At 34.6% G+C, this 20636-nt stretch overlaps 1 protein-coding gene across 1 annotated transcript in view; it reads right to left on the reverse strand.

Annotated features, from left to right (window-relative positions):
• Positions 1-6660: 6660 nt before the first annotated feature.
• Positions 6661-20636, reverse strand: part of LOC144978278 (uncharacterized) — a 39431-nt gene continuing 25455 nt past the window's right edge. Inside the window, exons 10-18 of the mRNA XM_078924124.1 lie at positions 19694-19814; positions 17519-17732; positions 16559-16752; positions 15209-15458; positions 13945-14077; positions 13302-13523; positions 11203-12534; positions 10013-10100; positions 6661-8424 (exon numbers count right to left, since the gene is read on the reverse strand). Of these exons, the coding sequence (XP_078780250.1) occupies positions 8069-8424; positions 10013-10100; positions 11203-12534; positions 13302-13523; positions 13945-14077; positions 15209-15458; positions 16559-16752; positions 17519-17732; positions 19694-19814 (2910 nt within the window). The 3' untranslated portion in view covers positions 6661-8068. The remainder of the gene's footprint in view (positions 8425-10012; positions 10101-11202; positions 12535-13301; positions 13524-13944; positions 14078-15208; positions 15459-16558; positions 16753-17518; positions 17733-19693; positions 19815-20636) is intronic.

The raw sequence follows: 20636 nt of genomic DNA on the forward strand, positions 1-20636 counted from the left end.
AACATAATTTGGGTATCTGGAAAGCAGGATGTCTTTTTATTGAATGTCATTCAGTTCAATAAAAATAACAAGTTTTATTATACAATTTCATCAACATTTTATTTTGAAGTGTAAGCTATTTGGTTTTATAATGACAGATTTCTTTGAAATCTCAACAATGCTATAATTGTTTTACCGGCATAAACCACGGGAGGTAAGGTTTACAAACTGAAAGAGGTGTCATTATCGTCATTGATTGGGCAATAAAGGGTTTACAGCATAGATTAGTATCATATATTGTTCAATAGGATAAGTCAATTGAGAAAACTAATAACGTGAATTTAATAAGGTGGTAAAACATGCCCAGTTCCTATTATTCGAGACAACGAAGGCTCCCAAATTTATAGCACTCTTCAGACTTCACGATGTTCTTAATCGTTCTCAATTCTATTAAGATTTCGAATTATATTATTAACGCGAATTATGTACTACGTTTAGAGAGAACTCATCGACCTATTCAATGAGCGATAAAGATCGATCATTGTGCTGGAACTTAAAGTCTTTGATTGATTTTGAAAATAGATAAAGGAGCTTGGACCCGTTATTTTCATCAACTAGATCATGAAATTTAACCAGATTGGTTGATCGTTCGCGATAAATTGAAGGGGCCTTAAATCAAAATGGCCCACAGAATTGCACCAATAACTGTCTAGAATTGGCTTACAGGCAATTTCAAGTCTACACTTAATGTGGTGACGCTGGCCTACTGGGACAAAACGCATTTTATTTTCATTAATTTGTCAGAAAACGTTTGGTTCAAATATCGATTTATTAAGATGGACTCCTAACTGGTCAAACGGCCTCAAAACTAACACTTCTTGACGTCAACGTTTTATTTTTGGTGCTTTTTAAATTATTATAATTTTTTTTAATATTAGAAAGATCTTAAAACATGCTTGTCAGAGAATGGTAGAATATGGAACATGTTGACATAGTTTTCAAGGGTGCTTCATAACAATAGTATATTTTTTGTGAAAAAAGAGGATTCATTGCTGTGATTATAGATACGAGTTTATTACCAATATAAATTGATTTTTCTTCTTTAGATTTTGCATCCAATTTCATACCAAGGATTCAACTGAGGCTTGGCTTGCTATGCCAAATTGACCTATCAATCCTCGAGAAATTAAAATAAAGTTAATGTCGTATAATCTCTTTATTGGGAATGCATGTATCTTTTTTATTTTTTTTATTTTAAACCTCAGGAATGGGAGACACCCAATGTTTGTCGTCACTTTACCAGCTTAGTAGATTTATCTCCATCTGTTAAATAGGTAAAGGGATATTGACCTTAAAAAAATATTTAAAAAATAAGGAAAGAAAGCAACCCCAGAAAAAACGGAGTAAATAATTTTTAAAAAATGCATGTATCTGTACATGAGGAATTGAACGCTATGGGATACTATTATTTCATACTCTGGAAAAACACGCATTTATAATTTTGGCCTGAAAATTAGTCCTTCAAGATAGATTAAAATAACTCATTTTGACAAAAAAAAAAAAACAAAAAAAAAACAAACCCTCTCAGAACTGGCACTTCGCGGGGTTTTGCCCATTGTCCATTTTTATAAGCATTTATTTTGTCTTCCACAATTGTAAATTTCTTTTAAAGCTTATAAGTAACACAGCCCTTATTGGTTGATAATTTTATCTGTGTTCATAGTTCCAGGTAGTTATCATCTGACTCGGAATCTATAGATAGTATGCGTTTGGCTAAGAAGCTCACACCATTGCCATCCGGAAGTATAACGGACCAACAAACAAAAATATGTGTAACCTTAAACGTTTATAGCCTGGTTAATACGGGGAGAATTACTCATAAAAGCGGATGGAAAACAAAAAAATAAACAATAACAAAGACACGAGTGACGTCAACTTTGTTCTATCTATAACCGGACTATAAACGTTTAAGTTTACACATAGTTTTGTGTGTTAGTCCATTATATTTCCAGATGGCAATATTACGAATAATGAATTTCTTAGCCAAGCGCACGGCATCTATATTATGCACAGGCACAAACAAACAAAAGACAGTGAATAAAACTTAACCCCCACAAAAAAGAACCCGCAAAAAACCCGACAAAAACAAACAAACAAAAAACTCCCCCCCCAAAAAAAAAACAAAACAAAAAAAAAAAACAAACAAAAAGAAAAAAAAATTAAACCAACCAACCAAAAAGAAAAAGCATAAAAAAAAGAACAACAACAAAAGATAAACAAATAAACTAATAAACAAAAAACAAAAAAAACAAACAAAAAAAACAACCAACTAAACAAAACAGTTACATTGTTTAGAGAGTAAATATCCAAATCTACTCAGACGCTTTACAAGGAGTTCCAAGCCAGCAGCAACGATTAACATGAAGGCAAGACTTGACCCCTATGAGGCGCTAACACACAATTTTATTTTTTTTTTCGACAAAGACAACACCTATATCAATCAAGCAAGCAATTTTCGCCTAAGCGCGTTGAAAGAATGGGAGTAACGAACTTTTTTACAACCAATGACTCAACTTTGCTTGGCCGAAAGTGGGACTCGAATCAGGCACCCAAGGGTCAAAAGCCGAGTGTCACACAATAAGACCACTTGGCCATCCTACCTCTCGAAGATCTTTCGACATTAATCATGCTAACTTTAATTCATCGATCTTTGGAATTGCAAAGAAAATCTGATTGAATTGAAAAAAAAAAGCGTTCTGTCAATATGCAGTAATATGGTATACGCAATTACTTTATCATCATAAACCCTCGCATCGATAAATGGTCATTAACACCTGTATCACGTATAGCCAGACACTTCAGGTGCTATCTCCAACTACCAACAGGTGCGTCAACAGGCACCATAAACCGGGGGAAATCCGAGTTGCACCATAATTTGTGGTTGTTTGCGTGTGTGTTTAAGCTAGAAGTCATTCTTGGGATTTGAGATGTATTGTATCTATTGTTAGTCCAAATAGATTTAGGGTTTGACCCGGAAGAAATTGGCACTGAGCTAGTTTTTTACTCTGATGTAACTATACCATGTTCTCTTTTGAAATATACGCCCCAATCCGTCCATAAGAAGAAAAAAAAATTAAACTACAGCCGTTTTAAGAAATACAGATATATATATATATATATATATATATATAAATATATATATAGATAGATAAATAAGAGAGAGAGAGAGAGAGAGAGAGAGAGAGAGAGAGAGAGAGAGAGAGAGAGAGAGAGAGAGAGAGAGAGAGAGAGAGAGAGAGTTGATATTGAATAGCTTCTTAATTCATTTCTCATTTTATTTTATTTATTTTATTTATTTATTTTACAGAAATTGTATGCTTTTTTATGATTGACTTTAAAAACTCAAAACAAATATCATGTTGGGTGGGTGAAATTTCCCTAAAGGGAGGGGGGGGGGTGTTAAACCCCGTAGGCAGGCAATGTCTTCAACAGCCTTTCTATTCGAACCCCTCACTCATTTCCCCCTTCTATGTGAAGATGTCTTTGTTTTGGACTGATGCCATTTGGTTTCGACTGGGTCTTTCGTAGAGAAGGAAACATATGGATTTATATTTTTGAGAAATATTTTTTTTCTTGTATATCATCTCTCAAAGACTATGTAATTATCGTTAGTTTTTTGTTGTTGATAAAATGCTTATTTTGCAACCATTTTCTTAATGTATCCCTTTTGCATTCTTAGTGTCAGTGTTAAACTTATAGCAGTTTCAGACTACCTAGGCTTGGATCCACATACTTCTGATTTATGGTGCAGTTCGCGATGTTTTACTCTTACTCTTATGTTTTTGTTCTCTTTCTTTTTTCTTTTGTACATGCAATGAGAGCAAGATCTAAACCTTTTTTTAAAACTGTTTTCCTGTACTGCCTCTTACGGGCGCTCATATTTCTTTAAAATGTCGCAAGTCTGGAAAAACTTTACAGACACCGTTATAAAAAAAAAATCAGGGTGAATGCATTCGATATAACAAATATTGAGGTTTAATTGATGAAAATAAATGTTAAGTAATGTAAATAATTTCAAACAATATGTCTTATTTAACCATAATAAATAGTGAATAATAAATATGAATATTTAGAAAGCGCATTTCCACGATATCACCATGTACAATGTGCTTTGAAATGCTTCGGTGATTTCCTCAGCAGGCCAATTGAACCGCATTTCTTGTACATGCAGTGTAAGTGAACTAATAGTAATAGGCTTTCATCGTGTACTAGCACTCTTGGCCAATAATGCATTTTTCCCTTTTCTTGACCATGCAGTGACCTAAATTTGACATAATCTTTATAATGTCATAAACGTTATGACATTCACAAGATACTTCTCAAAACAATGACATCATTAAGCTCAATCACTAAAATTTCTTATTTTGCTTGATATCCGCATTTTAGGGATAGGGGTAGCTTCAGAAACCCTTGCGTAAAAATGATTGTCCTGGATGTACAAATGTTTACTTATATAGCGGTGAGATTGAATGTAAGCTTCAATTTAATATACGAAAACAGATAAAATGGACATTTCGGGTTTCCCCTTTATCAACAAAACAGGATGAATGAAACACTACAGACGAATGAGATAATGTGGTCGTAGCAAGTAATTTTAGTCGATTGTTAGACAACATACTTTCGACTTTCTCTCATTATCGGGCTTTTATTGATTCGTAAAAATGCCATCATTGACGAAATTATAGCAAATGTTAACACACAATCGTGTTTTGATTTACAGATTCATAAGGCTATCTTTATAACCCCTGTAGATTGACAACTAAGCGCTTCAACGGTTTCGTTATCTATCTCGCTCTGCTGAATGAATCCGTAATATCAGGGAAGCAACTCGTACTTTTCTAATTATTATCCAGAATTACTTCCCTTGGCAAGTTTACAAGCGTCGGTTTTGGAAGACGGATTCCAGTTACTTATTTATTTAGTCTGTGTTATAACTCACAGATAAATTGGATTAGAGCTTCAGGAATTGTTTTTTCCCCCTTTTCAAGCAACCCGACCAAATAAAAATATATATTTAAAACAATAATTATAGGGATAAGGGTAGGTTCACAATACAATCAACAGCCTTATTGAGTTATCAAGAAAGCAACGAATAATGAGTAAGTGCGCAAGTATTGGTGCATCATTCTACTAATAAATAGAGGTGCCTAAATGAGTCAATAAAATGGAGATTAAGATAAAGGGAGTCTTCTTCTTCTTCGTTCCTCTGATGGGCATCTATGGCTGCAGTCCGATATCTGCTATGAAGTCTGTGGTCCGCTTTAGGTCCTCAGCCTCACCATAGAGCTTTGTGTGGAGTGTTGTAGGGGTGACCCAGTGGTTCGAACATAAAGGGAGTAAATCTGACTCATGAATGAACAACATAAAATAAACGACATTACTTGAGAGAGGCCAAAGGCCGCGACGTCGTTTATTTTGTGTTGTTCATTCATGAGTCTGATTTACTCCCTTTTTCTTAATCTCCATTTTACTAGAGTTATTTGCTTTTCATGAGCATTTCATTTCATGTTGAAATTGTGAAATGCATTGTAAACTATGATGTAAAAAAGTTTCGCGTGTCGTCTAGTCTTTGATTTATATTGGATGTCCGAGGGTTATAAGTGTGATTGTAGTATTAAAAGTTCCATGTGTACATGTATGATCATTAGCTGGTCAACGACTCTCTTTATCATCACTATATTATGTTACAGTAAATGACATAATCAGTCGGATAGTGAAAAGGTTTGAACAAAGATATTGCCAAGCTTAGTTAGAAGCTCAATTTTTTATCCAAAATGAGTTCTTGTCATAAATGATTAAATCAACCCTTTTTGTACATCTTCGGGAAATATCAAAGCTTAATTTCATTTCTAAATATTATTTACTGCTATTCAAGTTTTAAAAAAAGGATGAAATTTGAAAAAAAAAATGCTGGATACCTTTCCCATACATCTGACCATAACTTCATGAAAAATCACCCGATTTACTTCAAATAAAGATTAAAATGGTCTGGTGAGCATATTCTTTCAGAAATTGCAAAAAAAATTTAAAAATGCAAATCCAAACTTTCCACCTTCCGACTGATTATGTAATGCACATATGTAGCCATTATAAGTGGAACCATTTAATTAGAGTGTCTCTGGATTGTAACAATTTCTACGGACCGGCAATGGTCAAATCAGGCAGCATACATTGTACGGCTATGTGGTCTAGTGGTGCGACACTCGCCTTTGGATCGGAAGGTCCTGGGTTCAAGTCCCGAGCAGCGGTTGCATAGTTGAATCCTTGGAAATGCTCTTTACTCACATTCTCTCAACATACTCAGATGTAAAAAGAGTACCTGTTCGTTACAGCGTTGTCTCTTTCGGAAAAAATGTAATATTGACAAACAGGCGCCATGTCTCGTTCTATGTATATGTTACATGTTGCTGTTGGTCAGAGACTCTTTGTAAAGCGCTTTGAGCACGTTTAATGGATATTGCGCTGTATAAAATGTCAAGTTTTTTTGATTTTTTTAGTGATAGAATTTAATGAGAACTTTTTTAAATGGCTGGCTAAAAGCAACAACAAAGAGCTGAGTATATGAAAGCTCAAGTTAAAAAAAACCAAACATTTGACTGCAACAAGTGAAAACGAACAGTATTAGTTGTAGACGAAGCATGCTGCTAATTTAATTACAAAATAATATAATACTCTGTCATCATCAATTCATCACATTGATTGTAAACAAACGTTTGATTGTCAAAAAAAAAAATATCAGTGACCAGATATACAATAGCAAGCCATACCTTTTTCTTTTTTTTTTATTTCTGAAAGAAAATTCTTTACTCAAAATCTCCCACTTTACTAAGGTGTATAATGAGTACCTGGCCATTAACACCATGGCCTTCGTTGGAAAAAAAATGTAATATCGCCTAACAGGTCTCATATTAAGTGGTTAGTGTTGCTATTGGCTAGAGATCCCTTGTGAAGTGGTTAGAGCATATTAATTGGATACTGTGCTCATTAAAAAAATATCAACAACTATTGTTTGGAATGATTAATAAAGCCTAATTCCTTGTGATCAATTTTGAAGAAAGCCAAACAGATAAACGCATATACAGACACACAGACATAAACACACACACACACACACACTCACACACAAACAAATTTGGAACTCCTCAGTTACATATTGAACGTTTTTTTTTGTTTACTTTCCAAGATTTTTCTACAACAGAGAGGACCTACAAAATATCTCTGTCGCCAATCTGGAAATGAGTGTGTAATATATTTATGTCTTTATTGGTTTTTTTTTTGTCAGCTGAAGAAGGGTTTTGAGCCCGAAACGTTCCATGTTGGGTATTTTGTTCCTTTTTTGAAGCTGTTATAATCAACTTTCTTTGTCTTTGTCCAATGGTTGTTGTATGAAATCTAATTAAAGATGGCGTGTTGAGCTGAGAATATTATTATTATAATGACACTAAATGAATTTTCAGGCAGTAATGATTGTTAAATATTCTTTTAAAAAAAACTAAAAGATATTAAAACTAAAAAGAAGTTTAAAAAAATGCTTGCTTTAAATATAGAACATTCACATTCTTTGAAATATAACTGGCTCTTCAAGGCACGTTTGTATTCTAATAATATATTATATTACTTATTTTCTTAAATATGTGTCAACGTAGGAAAGTCAAATTAATAATGCTTTTGAGGCTGAAAGACAGTGGAGGCTTAGAAGATACATACTTAACTTAATTTAGGCAAGGTGAATTTAAAGAACTATAAAATATAACTATACTTGAGCAGTGTTTTTTAAAATAATCATTTTTATAAATACAGGTACAAGAAAAATGATGTATAAATATATAATTTTTTTTTCTTCAGATCATTACTCTTCATGAGAAGACCCACTTAATAATTAATACTTAAAACAAGTCATAAATAAATCAATTAAATTTGGCATTTGCTTTCTTCATGAAAAAATAATCATAAAGAATAATTTGGTGTTAAAAATACAACAGAATAATATCAATAAATAATAACAACAACTATCATCACATTTATATGTCTATTTTGTTTTGAATTTCCGCCAGTGTTTTTGAATCACCTCTGCCGCATGTCTGGCTTTTCTAATTTTTGCTATTCTCTCCCTCTCCGAGGCAACGCGGGACATGAACGTTTTTTCACCTTCCTCTTTCTTGACTGCTGTGATTGCAGTGCGTGGCGTATGCTGACCAAAAAACAAATCGTCCTCACTACAGGATTTATCAATCACAACTCCTCCTACGCCACCACCTTCATCATCATTATCATCGTCGTCATTGTCATCAATATCCTCTAAACCAAAAAGTCCATTCTCAAATTTCGTGTCTGAGTATTTGTTGTTTTCTGTATTAAGTCCATATTTTGATTGATGATACTTTCCTGGGGTAGAGAGAATGATGAAGATATATATAGGTAATAATAATAATAATAATAATAATAATAATAATAATAATAATAATAATAATAATAATAATAATAATAATAATAATAATAATAATAATAATAATAATAATCATAATAATAATAATAATACCACTCAACCTCTACCACAAAAAAATCTACTATAACTATGGCTACCACGGCCACTAACACTGCTACTACGACGACTACTACTATTAGCACTATGACTATCACTACTACTACAATTGCTACTACTACTCCTACTACTCCTACTCCTACTACTCCTACTACTACTACTCCTACTACTACTACTACTACTACTACTACTACTACTACTACTACTACTACTACTACTACTACTACTACTACTACTTCTACTACTGCTACTACTACTACTACTACTACTACTACTACTACTACTACTACTACTACTACTGCTACTACTACTACTACTACAACTATTGTGGCATAACACTCAGTTTCGAACCAGTAGGTCCCGGGTTCAGTCTTGCACTGAGCATCTCAAAGCTGGGTCCTTGGAAAAAAGTGTTTTATTCACATTCTCTCACCACACTAAATGAGTGCCCAGCCATAAACAGCATTGTTTGGTCAAAAAAATTGTAACATCGCCTTGTAGGGGTCATGTCTTGTCCTACATGTTAAGTGCTGCCGTTGGCTAAAATTTTTAAAATTTGAGCTTTATATAGCGCAATATCCACTAAATGTGCTCAGAGCGCTTTACAAGGGGTCCCTGGTCAACAGCAACATTTAACATGTAGGACGGGACATGACGCCTGTTAGGCGATATTACAATTTTTCGGACAAAGACAACGCTGTTAACAGCCAGGTACTCATTTAACACCGGTGAGAGAATGTGAGTAAAGAGCTTTTACCAAGGACTCAACTATGCGCCGAGCATGAGGCCTTCTGACCCAGGACCTTCTGATCCGAAAGCGAGTGTCATACTACTAGACCACATAGCAGCATAGTTGGCTAGGGACCCCTTGTATAATGCTCTGGGCACGTCTAGTGGATATTGCACTACATAGCTGCTCAATTCTTTATGGGTTATTTTTTATTACTTCTACAACTAATTCTACTTTTACTACTACTCCTACTTCCTATAGATAGAATGAACTTGACGTCTCTCTGGTCTTTGTTATTGTTTTTTGCCACCCACGTTTATGAGTAATTCTCACTTAACTGTATCATCCAGACTATAAAGGTTCATGGTTACACATAGTTTTGTGTGTTTGTCCATTATACTTCCGGATGGCAATGTTGTGAGCTTCTTAGTCAAGCGCATACTATCTATACAACTACCACCAATATTACAACACAAACAAAAAACAACAAATACTTACTACTACCACCACTATAACTTCTCCCACCAATTCCTCATATTATTATTTTACTCTTATTGCTATTATTACTAAGAACACTACTCCCATTACTAATACTATTACTCCTACTACTACTACTACCACTACTATTACTTCTACTGGTGGTGCTGCTGCTGCTATTTCTTTTAAACAGGTTTTAAGTGTTAAGTTCATTTTGCACATACCATTCTGCTTTGCCGTGTTGTGTGATGGCAACATGTCTGATGGTGTCTCATCAAATAGACCACTCAGTCTGTCAGCGATGGAAACGTTCTGGTGAAAGAATTAGTTAAATGAAAAAAGTATCAAATAAAGTATTCTACTTGGGCTGTAAGGCCTATGCAGCCAAAAGGTTTATCCTTATTATTGAACTGTTATATCGATGGTAGACATTGCTTGCTACACTTTGGATAGGATGTTAGACTATCACAGATATAATTTTCTACCATATTTAATAGACCCATCTACTCAATCAATACTGGATGGACAAAGAGATAGAGGAAAAACATCCACTCAACCCTAGCTTCTACCTCCATGTTGTCTGCCCACCCTGGTACTTTTCACAATCGAATAAAACATATTCTCCAGTGCTTGATCTAAAAGAAAATTGGCATGTACTTAGTTTTGTTCATTTACAACCATCATGTAAAATATAAATCAAAACCTTTAAAAATACATAAACAAATTGTCTCAGACTAATATAAAAAATGATAGTTATGAGTCATTATAGAATTTCCACGATGACACACATTCTAGTATTAAATTTCATTTTACAGCCTTTGAACTAAAAAAAACCATAAATATAGTCTGTTTATGAACAAAATGGGTTCACCATTCTTTAGAACTATGGTGGGTCAATTTTGATAGAACTATTGAATTATTTCAAAGGAAAAGTCCATAGCGATAATACCACTATTATCCCTACTACTACTTTTATCACTACTACAACTACTACATCTACTACCAGAATCAATTGTAAGCTATGGCTCTGACTCTGAAGGACATTAAAATTCTACATCGAGTTCATTTCGACAAAACATTAGGCTGGAGTTGGGGGCCACAATTAACAACAATAATTTGAAATAAAAATACAAACAATAAAACAGCTGTGCGGCTATGTGGTCTTGTGGTATGACACTTGGAAAAGAATCTTTACTCACATTCTTTCACCGTACTCAGGTTTAAAATGAGTACCTGGCCGTTAACAGCGTCGTCTTTGTCCGAAAAATTGTAATATCGCCTAACATGCACCATGTCCCCATCCTACATGTTAAATGTTGCTGTTGAGCACATTTAGTGGATATTGCGCTATATAAAGCTCAATTTTAATTAATTTTTTTTTTTAAAACAAAAAGTTCCTCCAAAAGCTACACACCTTCAAATTTGGGCCCCAAGTTGAACGTTCTTCCAGTACTTTGTCAATTTTTTCTGATGCAGTGGTTTCAGTCTGTCTCCTGTTCCTCTGGCCATGCTGATTAGAACTGTTTGCTGCTTCACCATAATTGTTATAGAAAGAGGAAGAAGAACTCTTCTTGTGATGATGAGTGGTTGACCTATGCCTGTTTTTATTACTGTGACTATGAGACTGGTAGGGTCTGGATGTTGTCGATGGTTTTCGTGTGTAGTTTTCGTACACATCTACACTATAGGGTAGATCAGGCACATTATTTAGAATGCCATCATTGCTGTGATCATCCAACATGTGAGACAGAGCTGATTCAAAAGTCCGAGATGACAAACCCATTCTCCTAGCATCAAACTGCTCCTGTTTTGTCATGGAATTTATGTATTCGCTAGGTGGGATGGTTTTATGGTTGACAGGCAATGATGAACTTTTAACATCCACTTTTCCAGAGGAAGACTGAATTGTACTAGGAGTCAGCATCTCTAAGATATCTTCCATTGATGGAGAAGAATCTAATTTTTCTGTAGAATTATTAATCATTTCCAAATTAAAACCATTGTTTTCTTTAGTATAAGAAGCATTGCTGGTTGAAGGCCTGCTGTAATCTGAATCAAAGTTAGGCTCCTTGCTGTTTCCAGGTTCATCAATGGGTAAATTGTGTACTGACCATGAAGGAAATAACCCAGCCTCTGATTTCCTGGCATTTTCGTTCTCCTTCTCATGAAATTTTTTGACAAAACCGTGGTCATAACTCGAATTATTATTATCGTCTTTAATGATATTTTCATTTTGCTGAATTATTTTGTTGTAACTGTTCTCACTCTCTCCTAAGGCAAATTTACCACTGGGATGAGGAATGAGATTGGTAGAAACAGATTTGCCTGTTGAACACTTGTCAGGCGATTCCAAGTTTTGTTGCAGCATGGACACAGCCCAAGACTCGTTATCTCCTTTATGAGCAATGGGTGAAGATTTCGTGATTGTAAGACACTCACGGTTGATTTTATCTTGAACTGACTGTATGTACTCGGAAATATATTCAGAATGAGACTTTTCTCCTTCCTCTTGTGGTTGTTGAATGTCATTACTCAAGTGGTCATTCCTGCTAATGTTTGAACTGCTTGGTGAACTCATTGCTATTTGTTGTGGTTGCAGTGACTCGATTTTTCCTTCCTGCTCATGCTGTTGTGACATCTTAAGCATTTGTTTCAGCTCCCGTAACTTTTCCCATGTGGCCATCTCTTTCAACTCAAGCTGTTTGGTTTTGACAACTGTTTTTTCTCGTTCAACTTTTACTATTTCCTGTGAAAAATATATATTAAAAAAAAAGATAAGAGAGGCAAAAAAATTTTTTTTAAATGAAACATATAAAAATTGGTCTATAATGATATGAAGGGGCCCCGATTGCTCAGTTGTAGAGCACTCGCTTTACAAGCAAAGGAACTGAAATCGAATCTGGGTGAAGTTGAGATGTTTTTCTAACAACTTTGTCCACCCAGCAGTGTAGCTTGGTCTGTTAGACATTGCATAAAGTGCTTTGCGATTGACTCGTGTCCGATCCAAAAAGAAGTAGCAATTGCTATTGTCCATTTCATGTGATGGAAACTGGGATCAAATCTGGCCCCATGAACTCTGAAGGCTCTGAAGGACTACTTCATCAAGATTGGGAAACCTTTATATTTTTTCTTTGAATGACGCTCAGCACTTTTAGGTTATATGAAGACCAAAGTTTAGAGCTTAGAGAATAAACAAAACTAAACTAGTTCATATGCATAACATAAGCAGATCTAAAGAACATTCCATATACATGTATCTAGATTAGGCACAAGGTTACTGCTGATAGGGATACACTCCAATGCTTGGTAACATAAAATCCTAAACTATATCATGGAGAGTTACAGCGGAAAAAAAATCCTCTCCCGCAAAGAGAAATATTAGCATTGAACAGAGATACCAAGCTCCAGTCTGAGTTGGATGTACAGAAAGACAAGAAAAATCTTGGTTTACCAATTGAGCTATTACTCTCTGTATATAAATTAAAAATTCCAATTAACACAATTGTCACAAACCTTTTTCTGTTTCTTCTCTTCATTCTTAAGCATTTCAAAGACTTGCCGAGTGTTGAGGCTACCCTTGTTCTGTCTAAATTGTCCATATCTGTCTTCAAACGTCCTTGAACTCTTCTTATCAGAGTTTGTTTTGTTGTTCTTTCCTTCTGCCATTTGAGCAAGTTCTTTTTCCACGCCGACTCTCCTTTCTTGAACGTCTTTTAACTTTGATTGGAATTTGGTCTATAAATAAAAAAATTAACTTTTAAAAAAATCATTTGATTACAATTTTGATTTTAAAATATATACCAACGTTCAAAGTAATAAATATATTTAAGAAGGTGGTGAACTCATATATTAAATAAAACAAAATAAATAAGGTTTTGAAATGTACACTAAGAGGACAAATATATAAAATATAAAAATTATAAGCAATCTGTATGTCGGAATTTGCAGGAATATTAGATAATCTGTCCAACAAACAGGAATCACCCATGCTGTCCAAGATGACAAAAATTTAGGACAAAAAGGTGGAAATCCGATGTAGAAAGCGTGCACATTCAATGAATGATGAATAAAAGAATGCATCGATGAATAAAATATAAAACAAGATGAATCAAACCCAAATATTATAAACCCGTTTGCTCTAGAACTGTGGACACACCTGTCTTTTCTGCAGCTGCTTTTCAACCAAGGCCTCTTGTGCTAGCAACTCTGGGTCCGACTCAATGTGCTTCAAGTGTAAAATGTAGGCATGCTGGTCAGCCACTTGCTCTTCAGCAACTTGAAGTTTGAGTCTAAAAAGCACAAAATATACATTTTATCAAAATTGCCACTAACAAATATAAAAAATAAATAAAAAATAAAATTCCCTTTATTCATGCCCACGGTGAAATTTTTCTTTAGGGTCTATTCCAAGGGAAGGCTGGAATAACCCAGGCATCGGCTGCAAAGCAGTGCCGCAAAGTGAGCTAGGGCGAGGTGACTTGCTCAAGGCCACACAGCACAGCAGCGGGTGATCGAACTCGGTTTCTTTCGGGTACGAAGCAAAGACTGTACAGCTGAGCCACACTGCCCCATATCTGTTTAAACTTTGAAGCGCAATCAGTAGACTGGGCACATAGACTGATACTTACAAGATGTTCAAAGAATATCTTTTTTTTTTTTGTGAACAATAGGATGTTATAAATTCATCGCAGTCTAGTAACTTTTTATTAAAAAACCCAAGGCCACAACTTATTGTATATTAAGTCAATGGGAAAAATCTTTAAAAAAAGATAATTAAACAAAGAAAAAATGGAATGATGAACAAAAATACTCTTGTAACAAATCAACTCGGTAAGGTATTATATTGGGATGGACCTGATACTTCCAATTTGAATTTCACATTAACTTACAATATTTTAGTAAAAATAAACGCCTTCATTAAGTCAAGTAATTTTTTATTCTTGAGCTTCAAAATTTTAACCGTAAAAAAAACAAAAAACAAAAATAAAAACAACCAAGAAAACGAACATGAATACAAACACATAAAATCCTTGTGCGGATATGTGGTCTAGTGGTATGACACTCGCTTTAGGATTGGAAGGTCCTGGGTTCGAGTCTTGCTCAGTGCATAGTTGTGTCCTTGGAAAAGACTCTTTACTCACATTCTCTCACTGTACTCAGGTATAAAATGAGTATCTTGGCCGTTAACAGCATTGTCTGTGTCCGAAAAATTGTAATATCGCCTAACAGGCGTCATGTCCCGTCCTACATGTTAAATGTTGTCGTTGACCAGGGACCCCTTGTAAAGCGCTTTGAGTTTGATCACATTTTAGTGGATAGTGCGCTATAAAAAGTTCAATTTTTAATTTTTAATTTTTAACAACAAATCTATTTTTTAATCTCGACCCATTTTCAACTGAAATATCATCACTTATTCTCACCTCAAACCATCCTCCTCCATCCTGAGAGAATCCAACACGGTGTCCTGTTTCAACAATTCTAATTCCTGTTCCTGTGCGGCTTTCTCCTCTTCGATACTTGTGAGAGCTTTGCCCAATTTCTTAATCTTCTGTTCTCGCTTCCTTTCAAAAGGAGTTTTGTAACTGTTTACCTTAGAGCTGGATGTGGAGGTGGCTTCAAGGAGCAGTCGATCAATGTCGTCCATTTCTTCATCTATTTCCACTGGTGTCACTGTGTGATCAATCACAAATTTTATATATATATTGAGCATAAATAAACTGGCGAAAGCTTAACCACCTATAGTGTCATTGAGGAGAATGGATGCCATATTTTAGGGTGCTTATGCCAACAATTTATAATTTTGACCAGTTTAACAATTAATTCCGCGTTTCACAATTGAAATTACCCACTATATTGTGAAAACCAATCAAATTTTACACAAATTGTCTACAAATCTGCAAGATTAACAACTTTTTTTTGTACCTTTAAAAAAGCTACAAAAGAGAGCAAAAAGAAAAAAATAGACAGCTCAAAATATGAGAAAAATTGCCTGATTCGTAAAGGCGTCAGAGGCTACACTGTAGCCCACTCTACATCTCTATTGGGAAGAAACATAACGTAATGCAGAAAAGATAATGACAAAACAGAGGAACACATTTTAATCTCAATAAAATCATTCTAAACAAGGACCACCACATGATGATTTCAAGGTTTTTCATGGGCCCATAAGGGCTCTTTTTTTTCTGACAGAAGTTTGAACTTTTGTTTGCTGAGAGACGGCAAAGAATATAGAATCGTGTAAGTGGTAGTTACATTGTTAAATGAGTGAAATCATCATTAATACTATTATCATAATTATTATCATCGTTATCATCATCATCATCATCATCATCATCATCATCATCATCATCATCATCATTACTTTCGTTTTTTTCCCCTTAACAATACAAAAAGAAAACAAATTTAAGACAAGAATAGATTTATTAATTTAAAAAAGAAGTTTAAAAAAAGTAAAAGAAAAAGAAAAACAGACAGTATGAAAAGATAAACTTTTAAAATTTTACAAATATAATTACCTAAAAGGGAATCAAATTTAAATAGAAATGAACAGAAAAAAATAAGAGTTAAAAAAAAGTACAGATTCAAATAAAACTATAATTAAATAGAAGTAAAAATAGACCCCCCCCCCCAAAAAAAAAAAAAAAAAATAAAAAATGAAACAAAGAACAAGAAAAAAGCCCCCCCCCCCCCACCCCGATAAAAAACGACTGAAACAATCACACAAACAAACGACTAAGTTTACATCAAACTTTAAGACTTCTCACTCTTACCACAATCCAATTTCTTGCTGGCCTTGGGTGAAATTCCACGTGGCATCGGTTGAGGCGGCAGCTGCTGCTGCTGTTGCTGTTGAGGATTCTGTTCTGGCACGTCACCCTTATTGTATTCTGATTCCCGTGGGGTGTAGAATTTGGAGGAGGCGATGACTGGAGACTGCATGCAGCTGGTGGATTCCTTACTGTCTCTGATTTGTTTTAAAAAAATAAAAATAAATAAACGATAAAACGTGACATGTTACAATCTCAAAAAAGAGGTATTAGGTTGGGATGAACTTACCTAAGACCTTAGACTTTAGTTCCATTCGTGTCTTTGTAAATGTTGCTGCTCCTCGAAGCTCAGCTCGAAGAAATAAATAACATTGTGGTATTGAATGTAAGTTTTATTTTAATATACGAAAACAGATGAAATGGATGTTTTTCAGGTTTCCAATTTATCAACAAAACAGGATGAATAAAACACTACAGACGAATGAGATAATGTGGTAGTGGCATTGTTAAGGGGTAGCGTGGCTCAGTGGTACGGTCTTTGTTTCGTACCCGAAAGGTACAGAGTTCAATCACAGGTCGCTGCGCTGTGTGGCCTTGAGCAAGTCACCTCCCCCTAGCTCAATTTGAGGCGCTGCACTGTGGCTGACGCCTGGGTTATTCCAGTCTTCCCTTGGAATAGACCACAGAGACAAATTTCGATTATGGGATGAATAAAGGGAATTTAATTAAATTAATCTAATTAAGATGAATAATTATTGGCCTGGAAGGAAACCTTATCCTCTATCTACTATCATTCTACTAGTCCTACTCTATCCTTTCTTTACATTGATGGATTCAGCTATATATTTACTTTACCATTTTCTGGGTTACAAATCGAAACATCACAAGCACTTTACAAAAGACTGGCATTCTATGGGCAATAGGGTTCTAAAAGACATTTGAAAATAAAAAGGATGAACTTACACAGAGGGAGAAATAGTATGTTCTGTTTCAGCCCAAGTGACATGAACGTTATTTGTTTTTTTAGCCACTCCTTCTCCACGCTTTACAAACAAAGGGCTCGTTGATTGGTCATTGCTGTCAGGGTGACTAGGCTTGATGGATGGGACATTATTTTGCAGCATGCGACATTTCATCAGATGGAGACACTCACGAAATCGTAGTTGTGTAGAGATACCTATGGGCAAGTGTTAGTGGGAATATTAATAATAGTAATAATAATAATAATAATAATAATAATAACAATAATAATAATAATAATAATAATAATAATAATAATAATAATAATAATAATAATAATAATAGTAATAACAATAATAAGATTAATAATAATAATAATAAATAATAATAATAATAATAATAATAATAATAATAATAATTAATAATAATAATAATAATAATAATGATACTACTACTACTACTACTACTACTACTACTACTACTACTACTACTACTACTACTACTACTACTGCTACTACTACTACTACTACTACTACTACTACTACTACTACTACTACTACTACTACTACTACTACTATTAATAATAATAATAATAATAATGATAAATGGCATTTTTTAGCACATAACCATGACGATGTTGTGCTCTATGCGCTTTACAAAGGCAATTATATTTTGACATAAAATCAAACCTTTGTAACAAGAATCTAATAACACGCATCCTTACAATTGACACGTACAAATAAAACCCGAGATAATACAATACAATAAAAAGCACTGTGCCCAAGATATTTCTTACAAAATAAATGATGCTTCAATCTAGATTTTAAAATGGTGATGTTTGATGATTCTCTTACAGTTTCTGGGAAAGGATTACCAATTAATTTATCAATAAAATTACAAGGAGAAAAGGGATATATCATATATTGTGTGATCGTCACTCTCAAGACCCTCAGCAAATGAGGATCAGTCTATCCAGAGGAATCCCTTTTCATGCGTGCGGCGATGTAGTCTTGAGGTATGACAATTGCTTTCGGATCGGAAGGTCATGGGTTCGGGCCTCGCTCGGCACATAGTTGAGTCCTTGGAAAAGGCACTTTACTCACATTCTCTCACCGTACTCAGATGTAAAACGAGTACCTGGCCTTTAATAACATTGTCTCTGTCAGAAAAAATTGTAATATCGCCTAACAGGCACCATGTCTCGTCGTACATGTTAAGTGTTGCTGTTGGCCAGGAAACCCTTGTAAAGCATTTTGAGCACATTTAGTGGATATTGCACTATATAAAAGCTCAATTTTTTTTTTTTACATGGACATTAGGAACAAAAGTTTCACTGAACTTGAACGCTTAGCAAAACATCGAAAGACGCTGGACAAATTACTCGAGGGCCTAAACCGCATATCATAGCAATTGTGGCTGTAGCATCACACCCTGAAGGTGCTCTACTATCATAGTAGACTGCATTATGTACTATACCCTACTCCATTTTACCAATAGATAATGGTCTGATAAATAAATTACAAATATGAAATTCATGAGTTGTCCACTTCATGGTTTAGTTGTAAGATATTCAGCTTGTAACCTGGTTTGAGTCCTAATGGGGGTGGTGCAATGTTGAGTCCTCGGAATAGAATATTATATACTCATATATTCTTATCATACACAGGTAAAAGCTTTGTCCCAGTCAGAAAAAAAAATAATTGTAATAGTGCATGTAGGTGTTATGCCTTGTCAAACATTTAAATGTTGCTGTTGTTGGCTTGTGACTTCTGATAAAGTGCTTTGAGCCCATTAAAAGGACATGGCAATAGATATAGAAGCTAAGAATTTTTACTTAAAAAAAAAATAAATAAATAAAAAATTGAGCTTTATTATACAGAGCAATATCCATTAAATGTGCTCGAAGTGCTTTACAAAGGGTCCCTGGGCAACAGCAACATTTAACATGTGGGAAGGGACATGACACCTGTTAGGCGATATCATATGATTTTTTTGACAAAGACAACACTGTTAACGGCCAGGTACTCATTTTACATCTGAGTAAGGTGAGAGAATGTGAGTAAAGAGCCTTTTCCAAGGACTCAACTATGCGCCGAGTGCGAAGCTTGAACCCAGGATCTTCTGATCCGACAGCAAGTGTCATTCCACAAGACCACATAGCTGCACAGCCGTACTTACCAGCTGAGACAGGATCGTCAATGATACCCTGCAAGAACTCCTCAACGACTTGCTGACAATCCACCTCGTCACAGGGAGACAACCCATCTCCATGACTCTCTGGACTGGCTTGGGATTCAGTCTGAAACAAGAGGAACAAATTGAGAAGGTCAAGGCGATCTGACTAGTCTAGGCACCAAATTATAAGAAAAAAATCTGAATATATCTATTTAGCTAACCATATTGAAAGAAGGAAAGAAAATAACATCCGTGTCACCCTAAATTGCATTAACCCACTCAACCCTAACACCGACTATATCCGTAGTTTATCCAGGTTACTTTTACCCCATGCTTATTTATTACATTTTTATGAGACAAATTATAGGCGTAGTATCAAAGCTTATGTTTTTAGTTTTTGCATGTTAATGGTAGTTGAATAATACTATCTATGCACATGCTCATTTTTAATATATTTTTTCAAATTTTAAAAAGTAGCAAAAAAAAAAAAAAAAAACAAACTCTAGGATTGAGTGAGTTAAGATTGATGTATTGCTTGGAGCTCAGATTGGTTACTTGTCAATTCATAATGAAAATAACAATATTTTTTTACTAATTTCCCTCTGACATTTTGGTTATGAATTCAAACCTTGGAAGAAATCTTCTGAGTTCGGTCAGATTTGTTTGTTATTTTATTTTTCTTTAAATCTGTATTACAGACCTGCCAATCCTTCCCATTCCATAGGTAGAATCAGAACACCGGAAAACAGGACTTTGAGACCAATTTTTAAAAAAAATCGGAATCTCTGATCAATGGATTATTCCCAATCTAAATTTCTACCAACTTTGCCATGATAATACACAAACAGAAAGCATTCTGCCACAGCTTTGTCTGTGAAGCAAGTGCTCTACCAACTGGGCTATCTAAATCCGACGTTTTGATGATAATCAAAAGAAAAAGAAAATA

The sequence above is a fragment of the Berghia stephanieae genome, chromosome 8 (assembly GCF_034508935.2).
Source record: "Berghia stephanieae isolate SIO BIC M18660-M18661 chromosome 8, UCSD_Bste_1.3, whole genome shotgun sequence".
NCBI classification, from domain to species: Eukaryota; Metazoa; Mollusca; class Gastropoda; order Nudibranchia; family Aeolidiidae; genus Berghia; species Berghia stephanieae.